The sequence below is a fragment of the Teleopsis dalmanni genome, chromosome X (assembly GCF_002237135.1).
Source record: "Teleopsis dalmanni isolate 2A chromosome X, ASM223713v2, whole genome shotgun sequence".
NCBI classification, from domain to species: Eukaryota; Metazoa; Arthropoda; class Insecta; order Diptera; family Diopsidae; genus Teleopsis; species Teleopsis dalmanni.
In genome coordinates this window covers 30,722,400-30,741,068 of record NC_051848.1, presented here as the reverse complement: position 1 = coordinate 30,741,068, position 18,669 = coordinate 30,722,400, and the positions used below count along the sequence as shown (strand labels likewise).

At 26.5% G+C, this 18,669-nt stretch overlaps 2 protein-coding genes across 3 annotated transcripts in view; both read right to left on the bottom strand.

Annotated features, from left to right (window-relative positions):
• The window catches only part of LOC119688010 (serine/threonine-protein kinase grp), a 38,895-nt gene extending 26,503 nt beyond the window's left edge, over positions 1-12,392 (bottom strand). Inside the window, exons 1-3 of one of the 2 annotated variants that reach the window (XM_038102613.1) lie at positions 12,268-12,392; positions 6,748-7,289; positions 3,401-3,624 (exon numbers count right to left, since the gene is read on the bottom strand). In XM_038102613.1, the coding sequence (XP_037958541.1) occupies positions 3,401-3,624; positions 6,748-7,037 (514 nt within the window). In that variant the 5' untranslated portion in view covers positions 7,038-7,289; positions 12,268-12,392. Of the gene's footprint in view, positions 1-3,400; positions 3,625-6,747; positions 7,290-11,925; positions 11,947-12,267 lie in introns of those variants that run through there. The other variant, XM_038102614.1, reaches the window with a different exon arrangement.
• Positions 12,393-16,496: 4,104 nt separating this feature from the next.
• Positions 16,497-18,286, bottom strand: LOC119662522 (the record flags this gene model as incomplete). Its single annotated transcript, XM_038072155.1, is given in 2 exon segments — positions 16,497-18,048; positions 18,109-18,286. A coding segment is annotated over 1 exon segment (1,020 nt). The 3' UTR covers positions 16,497-16,973.
• Between the last annotated feature and the right edge of the window lie 383 nt (positions 18,287-18,669).

Sequence of the window (18,669 nt, the reverse complement as noted above, 5' to 3'; positions counted from 1 at the left end):
TTGTTCTAAATTCTGTTATACTTTCTTAAATAGATCTTAAAAAGTCCTATGGAAACAGTCTGCTTCTATTTTTTAAAGAAAAAAGCGGATAATATTTAATTTAAGACAATATAATATAACAGATACTATTATTATATTATTTTATATTATTTTTATATTATTTTATTTATTATTTTATATTATTTTTATATTATTTTATTTATTATTTTATATTATTTTATATTATTTTTATATTATTTATCTTATTGTTATATATTATTTTTATAATTTTTTATTTATTATTATATATTTTTTTTACATTACTTTATTTATTATTTTATATTATTTTATTTCATTATTATTTTATTTTATTATTATTTATTTTAATAATTGAATGTATTAGAAGCAAGTAGAACTTCATTATGAGTATAATTTTATTGTTTCGAAATCAATGCTATAATCATTATGATTTGTTTATTTTATCTTACGATAATCTCATTGTTTATATACAGATACTTTTTGCGTATTTGATCATCCCTAAAAAAATATGTCATTGAAGTAAAGTAGAGACTTCCAAGCGTATGCAAAAATTGTATGTATAGATCTTATCAGTTATTTACTTCTTATAGCTTCCTTAAGGTCATAAATCAAACGATGTAAACATCATTTATGCATAAATATATTTATAAAAGAAAATTATTATAAACAAATCAAAAACAATTAATTCAAACGCAATACTCATCCATACAGAGAGATCAATTCAAATGAAATTGTTGACAAATCACTTTAAAGTGGATCGTATAAACAAAAGATTTATAGTGTCTGCAATCGTAAAACTAAGCATCGGAAGGAGGGATGCGACTACAACCATTATAAAAATAAACAATTTTTCGCTGACTTTTCTAGTTAATTCGATATTTCAGGAAAGGTTTTATGTCTTTAACAATTTTTTACACAAACAACAAGTATCGAAAACTTAAAGCAAATGGTGATTGCATGCACCATTGATGATAATAAATACAAGTATTTGTAAGATGCATATATAGAGATTAAACACATATTTTAGTATCTTAAAATTCAGAATAAATAAACAAAAATATTTATGTATATGAGAAAACAGTTCATTTTTTTTTGTTGATTATTTCTACAAAAATGTTTGCTCTTAATTATGTTTCCACTTCAATCAATATGCGTGGTAGTATAAATAAGCTTAACTTGACTTATACTTTTCCATGAAATGTATATATATATTTATATACTTTTATTAAGCATGCCTATTTCTATTAATATTTTCCTAATAAGTTATATTTTTTTATATTACTTTAAAAGTCTTAACTTAAGCTAAGCAGTATTATTTCATGATTTTTATAGCTTTCATATCATTGGCTGATAAAATGCTTCATTAAAAATTATGCTCAAATAATGCAAGGATTATTTTTATTCCCAACTTATGAAAATATGGTTGTTTTTTTGCACATACACGTGTCAATCAATTCAAGCAAATTATTTGGAAGAAATTCAAAAATCTTACACTAATGACGACAGCTTCATTTCATACTTACTTTCATACTTCATACTTATAATAGCAAATATGCTCGATCAGTATATAGTCTTCGAACTTATAAAAGAAAAATTATCAAGAAAAATACAGTCAACTTCAGGAATTGGAACCATCAGCAAGTTATCAGACAACAAAGAGAAACTGGCTTTTAATACAAGTGAGGGATGGCTAACAGGTTTTCTAAAAATATACGCATTTCGCAATATAAAAATGAAGGGAAAAATTTCATCAGCAGATGAAAATGTTGCAAAAAGCTTTCCGGATAAATTAGCAAAAATAATTGAACAGGCCGATTACACTCCAGATCAAATATTTAGTGCCGATGAAATGTGGTTATTTTGGAAGAAAATGCCTAACAGAACGTAACATATATAGCAAAATCTGAAATAAGAGCTGGTGGGTTTAAAGCAGCCAAAGAGCGGGTGACATTTTTGCTTCGTAGTAAAGTTTCTGTAGTGTTAATAAATAAATCTCTTAATCCACGAGCTTTAAGAGGTAAGAACATTAAACAACTCTCAGTTAATTTGATGGCCAATAAAAAGGCATGAATGACGACTGACCTGTTTACAAATCGGTTCAACAACTGCTTTGTTCCTGAAATCTAGAAATATATGGAACATAAGGGTTTGGAATTTAAAATACTTTTGCTCCTTGATAATGCACTCAGTCACCCATTGCTAGATCATCCAAGCATGGAAGCGTGGAGAAAGTTTTCGATTATGGATAGTATTACACATGCTATTATTGCCATTAACCAGTTTTGCCAATTGACATGAAATGCTTGTTGGAATAAATTTCGCCATCATGTATCATTGTAATTGTTATAGAGAAATATTATTCGTAGAATCTTTAGTTACCTACGACATGGTGAGTTTTACATCAACATTAGCAAAATTAAGGATCCAAAATATTGCTGGCGCGGTCATGTTGTGATAAAATAAGAAGATATTTTAGCGAAAAAGTGCTTTATAGCGGCAGTCAGAAGGCAGTTTAAGCACTATTTACACTAATCAAGCTGAGTACACTAATCAAGTAAAACGGTGACTAAATAATATGCACCGTGAAAATTATGAAAAATTATTTTACAAGAAATGTTTGTAAAATTCAAAGATATAATAATAAATCTGAAGATTAATGACGTTTCCGAAAAAATCGTCGAAAATTAATCAAAACAATAATATTTCGGTACCCATATTTTGGGTATGTACAAAAAGAAATTATATTAGGCATTAAAGTAAAGTATGTTCAATGGACTCTACAAACTGATAAATCATATAATAGTTAAATCATACAATAGATGAACCATACAAGTTAAGTTAATAGACTTTTTCTACCACTATTACAATAGTACCAACTGTGTATAATTTTGTCCCTTTTAATAATAATAATAATTTAATGTAATAATGTATCTATAAAGAATATTAAACGATCGCGCCTACTTATATACATATATCCACTACTTTAGAACCACCATAGTACTTTATTAAGAACTTGCTGGGCATAACATTTATCTGAACCTCAGCTTATTTTTCGTTAACCAATGAACTAAATCCAAACTCTAGGGCGAAGTACCTAGTACTCCTGTTCCTTATTCTTAGCTAACTTTAAAATTACGTTTAGTATTAAATCATAAATAAATAAAATAAAAAAAAAATCTAACCTCAAGATATACAACAATATAAAATTTTCCACAATAAGCGAATTTATAATCAGAATATATTCAATCAATTTAAAAAGACATTAATAAATTATTTTGCTTATGATTTCTCTAATTAAACTATTCAAATAAAGTTATTTCAATAAATTAAATTTTTTTATTTATTTAATATTAAGTTTATTAAAAAAAAAATAAAAACTTACCGATTCTATCGAATAACTCGCCACCGGCTGCATATTCTAAGAATATATACTCGATGTCCTGATGAGAACGTTTACCAAAGTAGCGTAAAATATGCGGATGTTGTAGCATTTTTTGGATGCACACTTCTTTACGTACTGAGAGCATTGCATCGGGATGTTTATTCAAGTCCACCATCTTCATGGCGACCGCTTCACCGGTTTGACGATTAATTAACAGTTTCACTCTGCAAAAAAAGAAAGAAACGTATATTAAAATATAAGTAAACCGACATTGTCATATATATCACATAAATAGATAAAAATTTATATACCTAGATAGAAATGTGGGTAGAGTATTTTCACAGGAGTTATAGTTATATGAAAATATGAAATAATATTAAAAATAAAAATAAATTTAAAGAAAAAAAACAAGAAATAAATAAATTTTAAATAAAAGTAAACTTTAAAACTTTTAAACTGGTTAACAAAATTAAATCTACCGATATATTTAATATGATTTTGCTCATCTTGACCAACCGAACTAAACACAAGTACAAAACAGAAGGAATAAGTTTCACGGCACAAAAAACGTGTTTGCGAATTTCCATTAAATCAGAAAAACTGTTGGTATAACCAATATTTCGCAGTAGTCAGGAGGGAGGAAGTACTTGAGTTCGTCCATGTAGAGACATGCGCACAGTGTAATCAAGTGTAACATAAGGCAGCTACCAAAAGGCGGCAAAGGCAGAAGACTGAACGCAAAAGGCAAAAAGCAAGTTTAAGAGCTTTAAAAAAGTGGAGGAAAAATTTACGAGCTCATAAAAATGTGCGAGTATAAAACAACAAATAATATCAGACACTATGGAGTATATGCCGGAAGGAAATGTTTGAAATGTTACCGGTTTATTGACTCGGCGACTCTCACATGTCTTTTGTATTGTGCCATGCTTCTTTGACCACATTTTTATTTGACAATATATAATAGAGAGATCTAAACATTTCAAATAACATTGATTGTAACAGATTTTATAAATATACAATAATATATATTATATATTGGCTATTATAAATAAACACAATCAAATGCTAAAGTCAGTCACAGAATAAATAATAAAGAACAGGAATTGATCTGTCATTATTACAACAGTCATTTCTAACACTTCCTCCAACTCTTGAATTATTTTGTAGTTCTTTTCCTTTTATGTAATTACCAAACTTTTCCAGAATTAGAAAAATAATATGGGGAGCTACAACTGCAACAACACATAGCATGCTTCAAATGCAAAAAAGGAAAACAGTTCTAATAGATCTTTTGTAAAGAAAGCTTAAAAATATACACAAAATAATTATAAATTTGTTTTATTTTGGTAGAGAAAATTATACATTGTATACATTATTATATACATTATACATAAAATTTGTAAATGAGGTGCAAATTAAGTTGCTCACAGTTAAAAAGAGCTCAATCATTAAAATAATTTTATAATAAAAAAATTTAACAATAAAGAGATTTCATAATAAAAAAAAACTAATAAAAAAGATTGCATAATAAAAAAAATTAATCATAAAAAAGATAATTTTTAAAAAGTATTTATCGTATGATTTTTCTTTATAATCCGCTATAAAAATGGAACATCCTATATTTTGTGTAGTTTTCCCTGAAGATGACTATCGAAGATAGTCGAAATATCGGAAATAAAGTATAAACGATTTTTAAATATAAATAATAAATCAGTGTCTTTTTATTTATATTTAAATTTGACCAATTAGCCCGGTAACAAATTATTATAAAAAAGCTAATAATAAAAAAAATTAATCATAAAAGAGCTAATAATAAAAAAAATTAATAATAAAATGAAATCATAAAAAAAAATTAACAATAAAACAAGTTCATAATAAAAAAACTTAAGAATAAAAACAAATTAACAATAAAAAAAATTTGATAATAAAGAAAGATTTCATGATAAGAAAATATAATAAGAAAAAATATTTCATAATAAAAAAAATTTGTAATAAAACATTTCATAAGAAAAAAAAAAACACTAATTAAAAATGTTTCATAATTAAAAGTAATTTATTAATTAATTAGTAATAAAAAAAATTCATAATAAAAATAAAATTCAACAAAAAAAGATTTCATAATAAAAATAAAATTTAATAAAAAAAGATTTCATAATAAAAATAAAATTTAATAAAAAAAGATTTCATAATAAAAAAAAATGTATAATTTAGAAAACTTCATAACTATTAAAACTATAAATAAAACAAAACTTTTATTAAATAAAACTATTAATAAAATGAAACTATTAATTAAACAAAATTATTAATAAAACAAAACTATTAATAAAATAAAACTATTAAGTTTTATTTTTTTTATTTTATTCATAATATTATTTTATTAATGGTTTTATTTTGATAATAGTTTTAATTTGATAATAGTTTTATTTTGTTAATAGTTTTACTTTATTGAAAGTTGTATTTTATTAATAAAATGAAAAATTAAACTATTAATAAAATAATATTAAATTAAATTATTATTAAATAATATTATAAATATAATAAAATAAAATAAAATTTAATAAAGTATAATTACTAATAAAAAGAAATGAACTTCATAAAAAAAAATATAATTTAATAAATAATAAACTTCATTAATAAAAAAAGATTTCATAATAAAAATAAAACTTAATAATAAAGAGTTCATAATAAAATAAAAATTTTAATAATAAAAAGAAGTTTCATAACAAAAAAACTTTAATAATAAAATCAAAAAAGATTGAAAATTGAACCCATTCCAAAATTAATGAATGGGTGAATAGGCTTAAAAATATTTCACGACCTCTTGTGCTAAATTTTCGAATGTTGTTTCGAATGTATTTTAATACATTTATTTATTCAATATACATCTTTCAATTGACAAGAAACTAATAATATTAATACAATATATACTAAAATCATTTTCAACCCTACAGCGATCCGTTGTTAAGGTGTATCTCTATTTCTAATTACTTCTAAAAATATGTGTCTGTATTTATGCTTTTTAACTATGTGTGGACTATAACCTAAGAAGATACGTTATGAAGACTTGTATTCAACTTGTACAATGCTGTAGACTACTGAAAAGTCTAACTACCACTGTAGATTTGATTTAGTCAAGTTTTTGAAAATTAAGACTTTACAAACTAGTTGTAGCAGGATATATGAATATCATGTATGCTGCTATTTCTTGATTCTTATGACCAAACATTTGTTTGTTAAATCTTATAATATAAGAATATCATAAAGTCTAAAGATAAGAGGTATAAGCTTGATAATCACTATCTTTATGATTACATAAAATATATCGATACATAAATCAAATTACTTACTCGCCATAAGCACCCTCACCGAGAGTTTGTGCAAAAGCCCATCCCTCAACAAACTCACGAGGCGATTCGCCAATATCAGCGCCTACAACGCGAGTTATTCCATATGCATTAGTAGGAGCGACTGCGGCGGAAACGGCTTCTGGAGCGATTGCGGCTGCGGAAGCAGAACCAAGAATTGCCTGATTGCAATTCTCATCACTATCTATCTTCTGTTGAGCATCTTGAGTACCAATATTATCAATAGCCATCTTGCATTGCGAACCTTGATTTTTGTTTCCTTCACTAGCCATTTTATTTGTTATAGTAAGTATGTTATGTTAAACCTATGTAGTAATCTCTAGCACCAATATCTGTTATAACTACCAGTTTTCTTAAACGGTAGGTAGTATGACTTTTTCTAATCTTAAAAATTATATTTTTAAGTTTAGTTTTAGTATATTTTACAACCAAACATAGCTATTTTAAACAGCTCCACACTTTTTCTTTTACTGAGAAATTGTGAGAGATAAGTTAGGACTGTTATTTTCTTTGGGTTTGTTGCGCTGTAAATAAAAGAAAGAAAAATTATATTAACTTTTTTGAAATAATATAAAATAAAAAAAAATTATAGCATATATAGAATAATAAACAATTTTAATTTATCAAAACAATTCTTAATGTCAGAAATGAATTTTACCGCCACAAAAGTTCAGTTTGTCTAATAGAAAAAACAATTATATATATATGTGTAAAATTTTATATATAAGAAAGCAGTATTCCCATTCCTTCTAATTTTTTTTTTTTTTTTTTTGAAGTACTTATACTTATTCTTATTCTACGTGTGCATACAAATTAAATATTTTATTCTTTGGCATGGTCATGGTTCACACATTTGTTAGAGGTTAAGCTTAGCGCATGCTCACAACTTTGCACGAGTCGGAGTTTCTGCACTTCTATTTAAATTGAAAATATTAGGGAATAGGTTCCTTGAACATAGTATCATGGCGCATTTGTTGTTTAAAACACCCTTCAAACGAAGTAACCGTTTAAAAAAAATATGCGTACATTAAAGTACTTAAAGATTTTACTTTTTTTGTTTAATATTTTGCTGCATCCATCGAACAAACAAAGCATACGAAATTAATATAGGGAAAGAACAGATAAGTGGAAGTATCAGGTTCATGGTATTCAGAACGTATAGTTGACTTAAACATAACTGTTAACGGGAGCGAAAACGAAAACAAGTGAACGAAAGTGTGCTCATCATCGGTTCGTAAAATTTTCGTCTGAGATATTAATCGTCTAGTTTTGGTCTTTGTAATGGTTGGGTGAATTATGTCGCATATTGGAGATAGAGGTAGATAGGTAGATAGGTATGTAAGAAGCTTGTGTATAGCTCCGAGAGAAGTTTTAATTTGCTACCGACAACATTACTTTGTTGCGTATAATAATGGCAATAGCAGAGATGGGGTAGGCGACCGACGTGTAATGAAAGAAACAAAGGTGGTGATGGTAATGGTTCGTAGAAGCAAGGTAACATTTGATAGCACTGTTGTTAATAGTACTATTGATATTTTTCTCTTTAACGTTACAGGCGGTTTTGCCAACATATCCAGCATAGCTACATGCTGTTAGTGTTGTTGTAGATATGTTGATGCTGTTGTCGAATAACAATAGAAATATTCAGTGATACTACGTGCCGTTCAACAGGCCACTATAATTGTATATTTCTTTTTCGGGTGTCTTTATTTTTGCTACATGCAACAGTACAATTTTTGTATTTTAATCTGTAAGATATTAATAGGAAAACGAAAACTTTATTTGATGTTTGGAATTGTTTGATATAATTAAACAAAACCACATTTCGCGTAAGTTTTGAGTAAACTATTTTATACATAATTATTCTCGAACAATAGTAAATACCAATTACAAATTCATATTAATAAAGTTCTATACACACCTACCTAGTTTTTCAGAAATGTATTAGTAAAGAAATCTATGCCACACTCTTTTAAAATGGATAAAAATATTTAATTAAATTTTGACAGAAAATTGATTTTATTTTATAAAATCTATTTTGTTTTGTATTTTAATATATGTATAACACGTAATCCATATAACAATTTTCTATATGTTTTTAATTTTGTTTGTTATTAGTTTTAAAAAACAAAGCATTAAAATCCAACTCTTATTATTTTTATATTTGTACATATCAAAAATAAAAGGGAAATAACCCTTAATCATCGAACACCTGCTTCATCTTGGCCCTTACTAGTAATAGTGTATTTCATACACCTATATCTGACAAATTATTGTTTTTTAAGAAGAATCAAACATACTTCCCATTTCAGTATGAATTTTCAATGCCTTTAAAGCTTTTCTTACAAAGAATCCAATGTTGATGCTAAATCTTTCCTATACGAAAAAGTATATTCGTATATGTGGTTAGTTTATTTTTTATGTTCTTCTTATAAAATATGAAAATTATTTTTTTTAAATAATTCTACTGATGACAAATAAACGTCACTACGTGAACATATTGACACTCCAAATATTATATATTGGTACCGCACTTGCAACGGCCAAGCTGGCAATTAAATAGAAACATCTGAGTATAGTTAAACAAAATTGAACAGATAAATTTTTCTGTCAGATGTCTAAATTGACATGGTCCAAACTGGACAAGAAACGTACTTATAAACTATCTCAACTAAGGTGTAATCTGCTCAATACTACAGTAGTAGTACATACTTTGGGACTGTGTCTATCCTATAATGACTTTTGTCGGGGTTTTGGCTCATTGGATGAGGAGTTAGTTAACTTAACTCCACCTAATGTGTCAGTGTCCATCATTGGTCACTGATAGCATTTTTTTATCCATCTGACAGAGCTGTTCACCCTTTAAAACTAGGGACTTTGCCAAGTTTATAAACTGGTTCACATTTACTACAATAGGGGTATCGTGCCCTTGGGTGTTTACGTACTCTAACATCTAGTCTGCGTGTAAATAACGCTAATCAATGGTATCACAACAAACTATAATTTGAACTCAAGTGGACACAAGGTCGCCACTCCAACCTAACCAAACCAAGTATTGTATATAAATTTTTTTTCATATGATTTTCATAATTTTTTACAAAAAAAAGCTTTTGCACTCATTCCATTTAAAAAAAATAAAAGCTCTAAGATAGTTGCACCAAAACTGATGGGACGAACAAATGAACGAGCTTAGATTGTTTCAATTTGACATGTATCATATCATATTTATGATATAATGCAGACTATTGTATCATAATCATCTTGATAAGCATACGCTACTGTAAAAACTATAACATTTAAAGTTTCAAAAAAAAAATAATAATATTTAAAGTTTGAAAAAAAAAATTAATAATAATATTCAAATAAAGTTTGAAAAAAAAAATTATAATAATATTTAAATAAAGTTTAAAAAAAAATAATTACATTTAAATAAAGTTTGAAAAAATATATATATATAATATATTTAAATAAAGATTGCAAAAAAAAAATAATTATTTTTAAATAAAGTTTGAAAAAAAAATATATAATTATATTTAAATAAAGTTTAAAAAAAAATAATTACATTTAAATAAAGATTGAAAAAAAAAATAATTATAAAGTTATAATTATAATTATAATATGTGTATATATAATTAATAATATATATATATATATATATATAATATATATATAATATATATATTATATAATATATAATATAATATTAATATTTATAAATATATATATAATATAATATATATATTAATATTTATAAATATATATATAATTTATATATAATTATATATATATCTTTATATTATAAATATATATAGTATATATAATATCTATATATAATTATATAGTTATAATTATTAACTTTGAAAAAAAAAAAAATAAAATTTAAATAAAGTTTTAAAAAAAAAATAATTTATATAAATAAATTCTGTGAAAAAAAAAAATATATAATTATATTATAAATAAAGTTTGGAAAAAAGAACATTTAATAAATTTAAAAAAAAGTTTGAAAAAAAAAATAATTTTTATTATAAATAAAGTTTTAAAAAAAAAAAATAATTTATTTAAATAAAGTTTAAAAAAAAAAAAAATAATTTATTTAAATAAGATTTGAAAAAAAAAATATAATTATATTTAAATAAAGTTTGAAAAAAAAAATAATTACATATAAAGTTTGAAAAAAAAAAATATATATATAATTATATATAACTATTTATGAAAAGTAAAGTAATATATGTATCTATGCAACATTTTCATGACATATCGTATCTGAAATCGAAATCATTTATTGCAGTGTATGCATTCCTATAGGTAAATTAGTAACAGGGAACCATGCGCTGAAAGTGGCACTCAACTAAACGCTGCTACACCCATTTTTATGGATTTGAAATATAAATAAAGAAAACAATAAGCACATATTCATATAAAAAGTACAAGTATTTTCTAGATTGGACTCGCTGTTTAAGTATAGCAAATAACAAAGAAAAGCACAAAAATAAAATAAACCAAAAAAAAAAAACCAAAAAAAAAGCGGGAGTAAGGAGCATAATAACGCGTCACAAGGATAGTAGCAGCAGCAGCAGCAGTGGCGCAACAGTGGTAGCGCGACCAATGCTAGCAGCAACAGCATCACATGCCGGCATTATTTAGCTAGCTTTTGTTCACTGTTCGAGCATTCAAGCTCGCTTTTCTTTGTTGCCTACTACTACTAGTGCAGCAACAACAACAATAACAACACGGTAGCATCATCTGCAATGAAAAAAAAGTAAAGCAACACATCACAGCATACAAAACCGAAGGAAACACACTAAACTCACCGCAAAGATTTGAGTATGTTCAAATGTTCAAAATATTTCAATATCCGTTTTTTTTAAGGTAAAACCTTTTAAGTTTTTATTTTTTATTGTATTCCTCCTTTTTATACTTTAGTACATTTATTTCAATGGCAACGTGGTAGCCAAATAAAGAAAAAGGAATGCAAATAAAAGGAAAGAAGTTATATCAAGGCAACAGTGAAGTGGTTTTTCAGGCATTTCAAGTTTTTCATTTTTTGATGCTTTATTTAAAAAATTAACTTTAATATACTATATAATATTAAATATAATTAAAAATTATATTTTATAGGATATTATAATAAATCTTAAACGTTTTATAAAAAAACAATACCTGCAATTAATTTATTTATAATATCACATTTTTTTTAATATTCACCATTTAACTTTTAACGTTTAAATTTAAAACCGGGTATTTTTAATTTAAATCCAAACAGTTTCTTTAGGATATCAGACATTATCACAAAACATTTATGCAAACTATTATATAGAAAACGTGCAAGTGCGAACATTTCTAAGTATTGTCCATCTTGTATATTTCAGCCGTCCCGTTACTTTACAAAACAAAACGAAAAAAAAACAACGACAATGTCCGGTAATCACCATTGCGGTATGTACACTGCAAAATACGAAAACCAAATGCAATAATAAATCAAAGAACATTCACTAAACGTACCCACGTCACGGCTTTTTGTCGAACCTTTTGTATACATTTAATATATTTATATTTATAAAAGCTCTCAAGTTAACTTCATCAAAACTACATTTTAAAGCAACTACTGAAATCAAACTGCGAAACTTCTTCGCTTAAGAGGAGCAGAGCATAGCATACAATATTTCTCAAAACCTGCAAAACAAATCTGAAAAAGAAAAACAAAAACAAAAAAAAAACGTTATTTTTATGCCAGGCATTACAACAACAACAACGACAAGTATTCACAATAAAGAATCAAATAATGCATTGAATACAACAAATACAGGACAAACAATATCACAACTGAGAGCGCTGTAGTGAGTGAGACAAGCATATTTCTGTGCAACAATATTACTTCCAGCTGACGTACGTATAAAAGTTGACTATATACACTTAAGAGGTACAAAAAAAAAAACAAAAAGTATTTTTTCCGACAAACAACATTATAGGGAGAACTTCGCAGTTTCAGGAGAGTAGCATGCACAACTACCCAAATTGTACGTCCCTACAGTAATTAGTAAACATATTCTAGGGGTTGGGAGAAAAAAAAAATGAATGTTTTTAAATAATCCTTTCAACAGGCAAGTTCATAGCACAGTTCAACAAAATTAGAAAATAAATAAAAGAAAAAAATTAAAAAGAAATGTGTATAGTGTTAAATATACACATACACACACATCCACACATACGAAAATATTTATGTACATGTGCATAAAATGTAGACTCGTACTTAACAACCAAATAGGGTGGAAGCGAAATTATGCACTTCTAAATTATAATTATGATTAAATTATAATATAAAATTGCTAAATTTTAATATAAAAAAACTTATTAATAAAAAAACCAATTTCAAAAAAAATCTATACACTAAAATAATTTAATAAATAAAATATATGTATATACATACATATTTTTTATCAGGCGTCGCGGTGAACTTCTTCTGCAAAGATTTGCGTATTTCGAAAATGCACTGCCAAAAATAATTGTGCACTATTAAATATATTATTCAGTTTTAGAAACTGTTGGTAATATTCTAGACCAAGGCTGTTTAAAGTACGGCCCGCGGGTTACATGGGGCCCGTGGCTAATGTTTGTACGGTCCACATGTTTTTAATTTACTATAATTACGCAAATTTTCATTTGCTGTACTGATAAAACCACGTTATTTTATTTTAATGATATATCAAAAAAATTAATTTAAATTGATAAATTGATAAATTAATAAAACTAAAATTAATATTATAACAATATTTTTATTTTTGGTGAAAACAACTATGAACGTGTGGCCCTCCAATCTTTACAGTGACTTGTGTTGGCCCGCGATCGCATCTACTCTGGACAGTCCTGTTCTGGACTATTAACTATTTTCTTTTGACTAACTTCAACTGTAAGTGTAAATGGTTTAACAAGGATAAGACAAAGAATTATATTTAGAAACAATCGCTACTTTCAGGGCGTCACAGTCACAATTAGCAATAGGTGTCTCGAAGTTGTTATATCAAGTAATACCCAAATATAAAATGAAATAAATCTATTAAAAATTATTTTTCTTATCTCACATATATATCAGTACTATCAGTACACAATCTTTAAACCTTTCTGTAGACAACTTCCGTATCAGTAGGTAAATGTACACTTATTGTTTGTTGTTGTAAACTAAAAGTATGTACAGTGTGACCTCGATTAATGCAACTAATAGAATTCGAGGCTGTTGCAAAAATCGAGTTTAGTTTATTTAGTGCATCATAAATTTTTAAATCAAATAAAGAGACGTTAACCCAAGGTTAATTAGAAAATAATTTGATTACTTATTTTTATTTATAACAACATAATTGCAATATTACTTTATGATAATAACGTGTTACTTCAGCTTGCTTTTTACTGCAATTAAGATTCATTGTAATTGCCTCATTTTTTAGATCTTTAAGTATTACAACTTTTGTAAGATGTACTGAATTTTTCTCAGCCCATTGTATGCATGTGTTAAGTTTTTTTCATTTTTCATTTTTGATTTTAAGTGTAATTACATCACCTCAGTTTCGGAATCTGAATCGATGTTAAACAACAGCTACGCTATGAATATTTACCCGAATATGAACCACAAACGTATGCAGCCCTCAAGGCAGCCCATATATGCAAAAAGATGTTAGACATTTCTAATTTTTTCTTGAAAATGTTTAGATAGCCTGTCAGACTTTTGGATTGATCTTTAAATCTAAAATTCAGGTCTTTAAAACATCTTAGATCTTAGTTATACTATCAACTGGCTACTTATAACACAAGTGATAGTGATAAGAACTGATTAAAGGGTGCCACAACACCTAGAATCTTGACTATTTTCGCTTTCCCTGCGGAGGGGAAAAGAATACTCCCGCCGTTAGGATTGCCTGTCGTAAGAGGCGACTAAAATCCCCCAGTGCCAGTCTGGCACTTATGCAAGAAGTGTAAATGGTAGTGAGTTGAGGTCTGCAACTTGCGACATCTGACCAGAAATGATGCTATCTGGTACTTCGGGGGTCAGTGGCCCGCAGCTTCGGCTGTACTGACCATTGGCGTTGGCTTCGAAGTGGGTGTTTGGTTGATACCCAAACTCACGCGAGAAGAATGTTTTGCTTGTCATTCATTCGGTGTGGAGTGCGTTTCAAACCGAGTGCTGCAGCCCAAATTGTAGCAGAGGTAGTAGGTAGGCCTCGCATCTTACCAAGGTGGAAGTTATGACTTGCATGAATTTCTTCTTTGCTACCGGCGGAATAAGGAAGGCTATTCCAATGGGGCGTTGATTGACGCTTAAATTAATATGTGTGTTCAGAGCACCGTGGTATTGAGCCATCAAGGCAGGGAATCACGTAAAAAAATACTGGACTTCTTCTGACTATTTTAGCGTCTTTGAATATTTGTTCCTCACTAAATTTATTATACATTTGGACTGGACTGGCCAGTCTTCAGGTATGTCTCATTAAAATATTTTAGATGGCCGATCGATCCATTTCCAACTGATTACTTATAACCGAAATGATATATTAAAGGATGCCAAACCTAGACTTGTGATTTTTGTGATTCACAATTTATTTAGTTTTTTTAAAACGATTTTAATGTCGTTGAATATTTTATACTTTTTGCATAACTAAGCAGGAAAACTTACTTTCTTTCTGATACACTTTTCACGCAAATAATTGTTGTTATTGCAAATTTAATGTTTTTTTGTACATAGCTTTTGCATTTGTATTGTTATATTATATTCTCTGTTGTGTTCGATGAAAATATTACAAACATTTTTAAGATATATCAATAAAGCTAATATTCATTACAAGTAATTGTAAATTGTAACTAATATATAAATTCCGAAAAACGCATTTCTTAACTGCATAAAAAGTATTTTCATAATGTCGAATAAATGGCAGTAGCGTTAAGCTGACATTGTAAGAAACGTTTTTGTAAAAAAAAAACATTTCCACTTTTTACCAAAAATACACTGCTATATGATTCTGATGAGGAGGAAGAAAAATAAATTTCAAATTTTATTTTTTATAAACATCTATATTTTTTTATTATGCATTAATAAATAAGAGAGTTTTTCAAACATTTATAAATCAAAATAAAAAAAAAAAAAATTTTTTTTTCAAACAATATTTTTATATTAGCAATATAATAACATGCATTTAATTTTTAATTAAATGTGTATAACTTAACTTATGCCTGACTCGAGTTACAAAGATGTTATATGTTATACAATATTTTTAAAAATATCCGTGTTATTATTAAATTTACATAAATTAATATTTGTCACAAATTTGATTGCAATTGTCTTAACTTTGTTAATTTTTTTTATAACTTTTACATTCAAATAGACTGCATATAAAGGTTATGATTTAAATATGTCAGTCTTTTGTTTTTTTTTTTTTTTGCAAACTAAGGTTACAATTTAATAAATAAACTAATAAAGTAAATAGATAATTACATTTTCTATTTTATCAACATAAGAGTGTCATATTTTTAAAATTATTAACACGTGTTTCTTAGAAAAAATAAGATATATAAATAATTTCCTTTAATATTTAGATATAACACAGTTTGTACATGAATTTAATAAATATTTTCATATTTTAAATTAAAACATTTTTTTCTTAACTTAAATGAACTAAAAATTTTTATTAGTTTATGTTTTATAAATAAACTAAAATTTATTATTACGTTTTCTAATTTCTGTCTGTTTATAATTTAAGACTAATGGCGTTTTCGATTAGTAAATCATCTGGATTCAATCTAGATTAAAATTGCACTAAATGCGCACTAAAAGGGCATTAAAAGAGCAACTCAATTGAAAAAATTACTCCAGATTTACCAATCGAAAATGTGCTATCAGTTAACTGTTTCTTATCGAAATATTTCGTTACCAAGTGCGTTCACATAGATTTTGATTTAAAATGTTATATTTTACTATCCAAAACAAATTTCGTATTTTTTCTCTTGTATTTATATTTCTATTATTAACCATGATTTTATTATTCCTATTTTGTTTGTGGAGACATTATTTGTTGCATGCTCTACAAACACATATTTTTATTCAAGATATTTTTAGAAAGCAGTTTTATTTTCTATCTTGGTTAATAATGAATAGTGGGTCCCAACTATAACCCGCAACAAAAAAAAAATCAAAAATCAATAATTGATTGTAGACATTTAACATCTTAAGAAAGAGAGAGAGGGAGATTCCATTTGTTAAAATTGTCAGTTTTATTATTAGAAATATCTAATTTACTGTAAGTCGGTCGTTTTTTAACTTTTTTGGGATAGAGTCCCTCAGGTTTTTGACTTGTTTTTTTATTTTTTCCTTTCTTTTTTCGTTTATTTTTTTTAACTAATGGATCTTGTACTGATGATACTGAAGCACGTTCAGGATTAGACACTTTTGATATAGCGCTTTCTAAACAAGGAAAGTGATTTATGTATTCTTCCTTGGCGTCTTTAACATTTAAATCATCTCTTTTATTTTCTAAAATAGCTTTTGCAAATGGATCTTTCTCATAGCTCCTTATATCAAATTCAAAAGAATTTAATAAATTTATATCTCTTACTGAGCAATCTTCTTTTTCGGCTGTATTTGAAAATTTAAAAAATTGTTCATCCATCAATATAGGTACAGCATATTGACTAGTTGGAAATATAATACTTGAAGTTATTGGATGTGTTGATATAGTACGATTTGCATCTAAATAAGAACTTCTACCAGAACCCATACCTAAAGAACGCATCATTTGTATTGATTCTTTTTCAATATCTAAGCAATCATTGTGTCCATGGCCTGCAACAACATTGTCTTCTTCAAGTGATAAATCTGGAAATTCTGGTATAATATCTGGTAACGCGGAAGAGTGATGATTGGGTTTCTTTGAATATTCCTTGAACAATTTAAAAATATGAGTACGATCAATACGTTTTTTTATATCTTCCACTTTTCTTTCTTCATTCTCTTTCCTGTTATCATTTTCTTCATTTTTTTTCTTTTCATCCCCCTCTTTCCTTCCATCCTTATTTTTTTCCATCTCTTTTTCTTTTTCCTCTATAAGTTTAATTTTCCTTACCGCATACTCAATGTGTTCTCGTGGACGCGGTGTGTAACATTTTTCTGTTTGTAAAAAACTATTATTTATATTATCTGTTACAAGTTCATCATTAAATAATGATTCCAAATCCGGTTTCCAAGCCATTTTTTGTTTAGTATTCTTTTTTTACTATTATGGTTAATATTTTCGTAATAATCTTCTATAAAATATAAAACTATAACTTAATTGTTGATATAATCAGTTAAACATATTTACAAACCACATTTGAAGAGTAAGTAACCACGTCTTCTTTTACATTTATCGCAAACTATTAATCCAAACTGTCTATACACAATATAACAAATATTAAAACAGTGACCTTTGAAGATCTAAACTCATCTGTCTCTTAGATTAAAATGAATTTAAAGATGTTGCACCAAAAAGCTCAGGAATTTATGCTAAATATTTATAGTAGAAGACAACGAAAAGAAACAAACAAAGAATTAGATAAATAGTAGAAAAACACAATTTAGTTTTAAAAAAAACTTGAAGAATTTTCTACAGAGAAATACAAACTTAATAGTTTCATTACAATCAAATGGAAATATTGACCCTATATAGATTGATTACTTTTTCATTAGATAAAGTCGATTATGAACTATATAAAATTGTGTTAATAACAAATTCTACTTGTGATGAGACATAGATTTCAATACCTTTGATGTTGAACAATTCAATGAGATGATTATAATTAATCTAATATATAGTAATAATGACTGTATAAATAATTGGGTTATTCACGCGTTCGAGTAACGAGCTCGGTAATCGAGTAAAAGTGTAA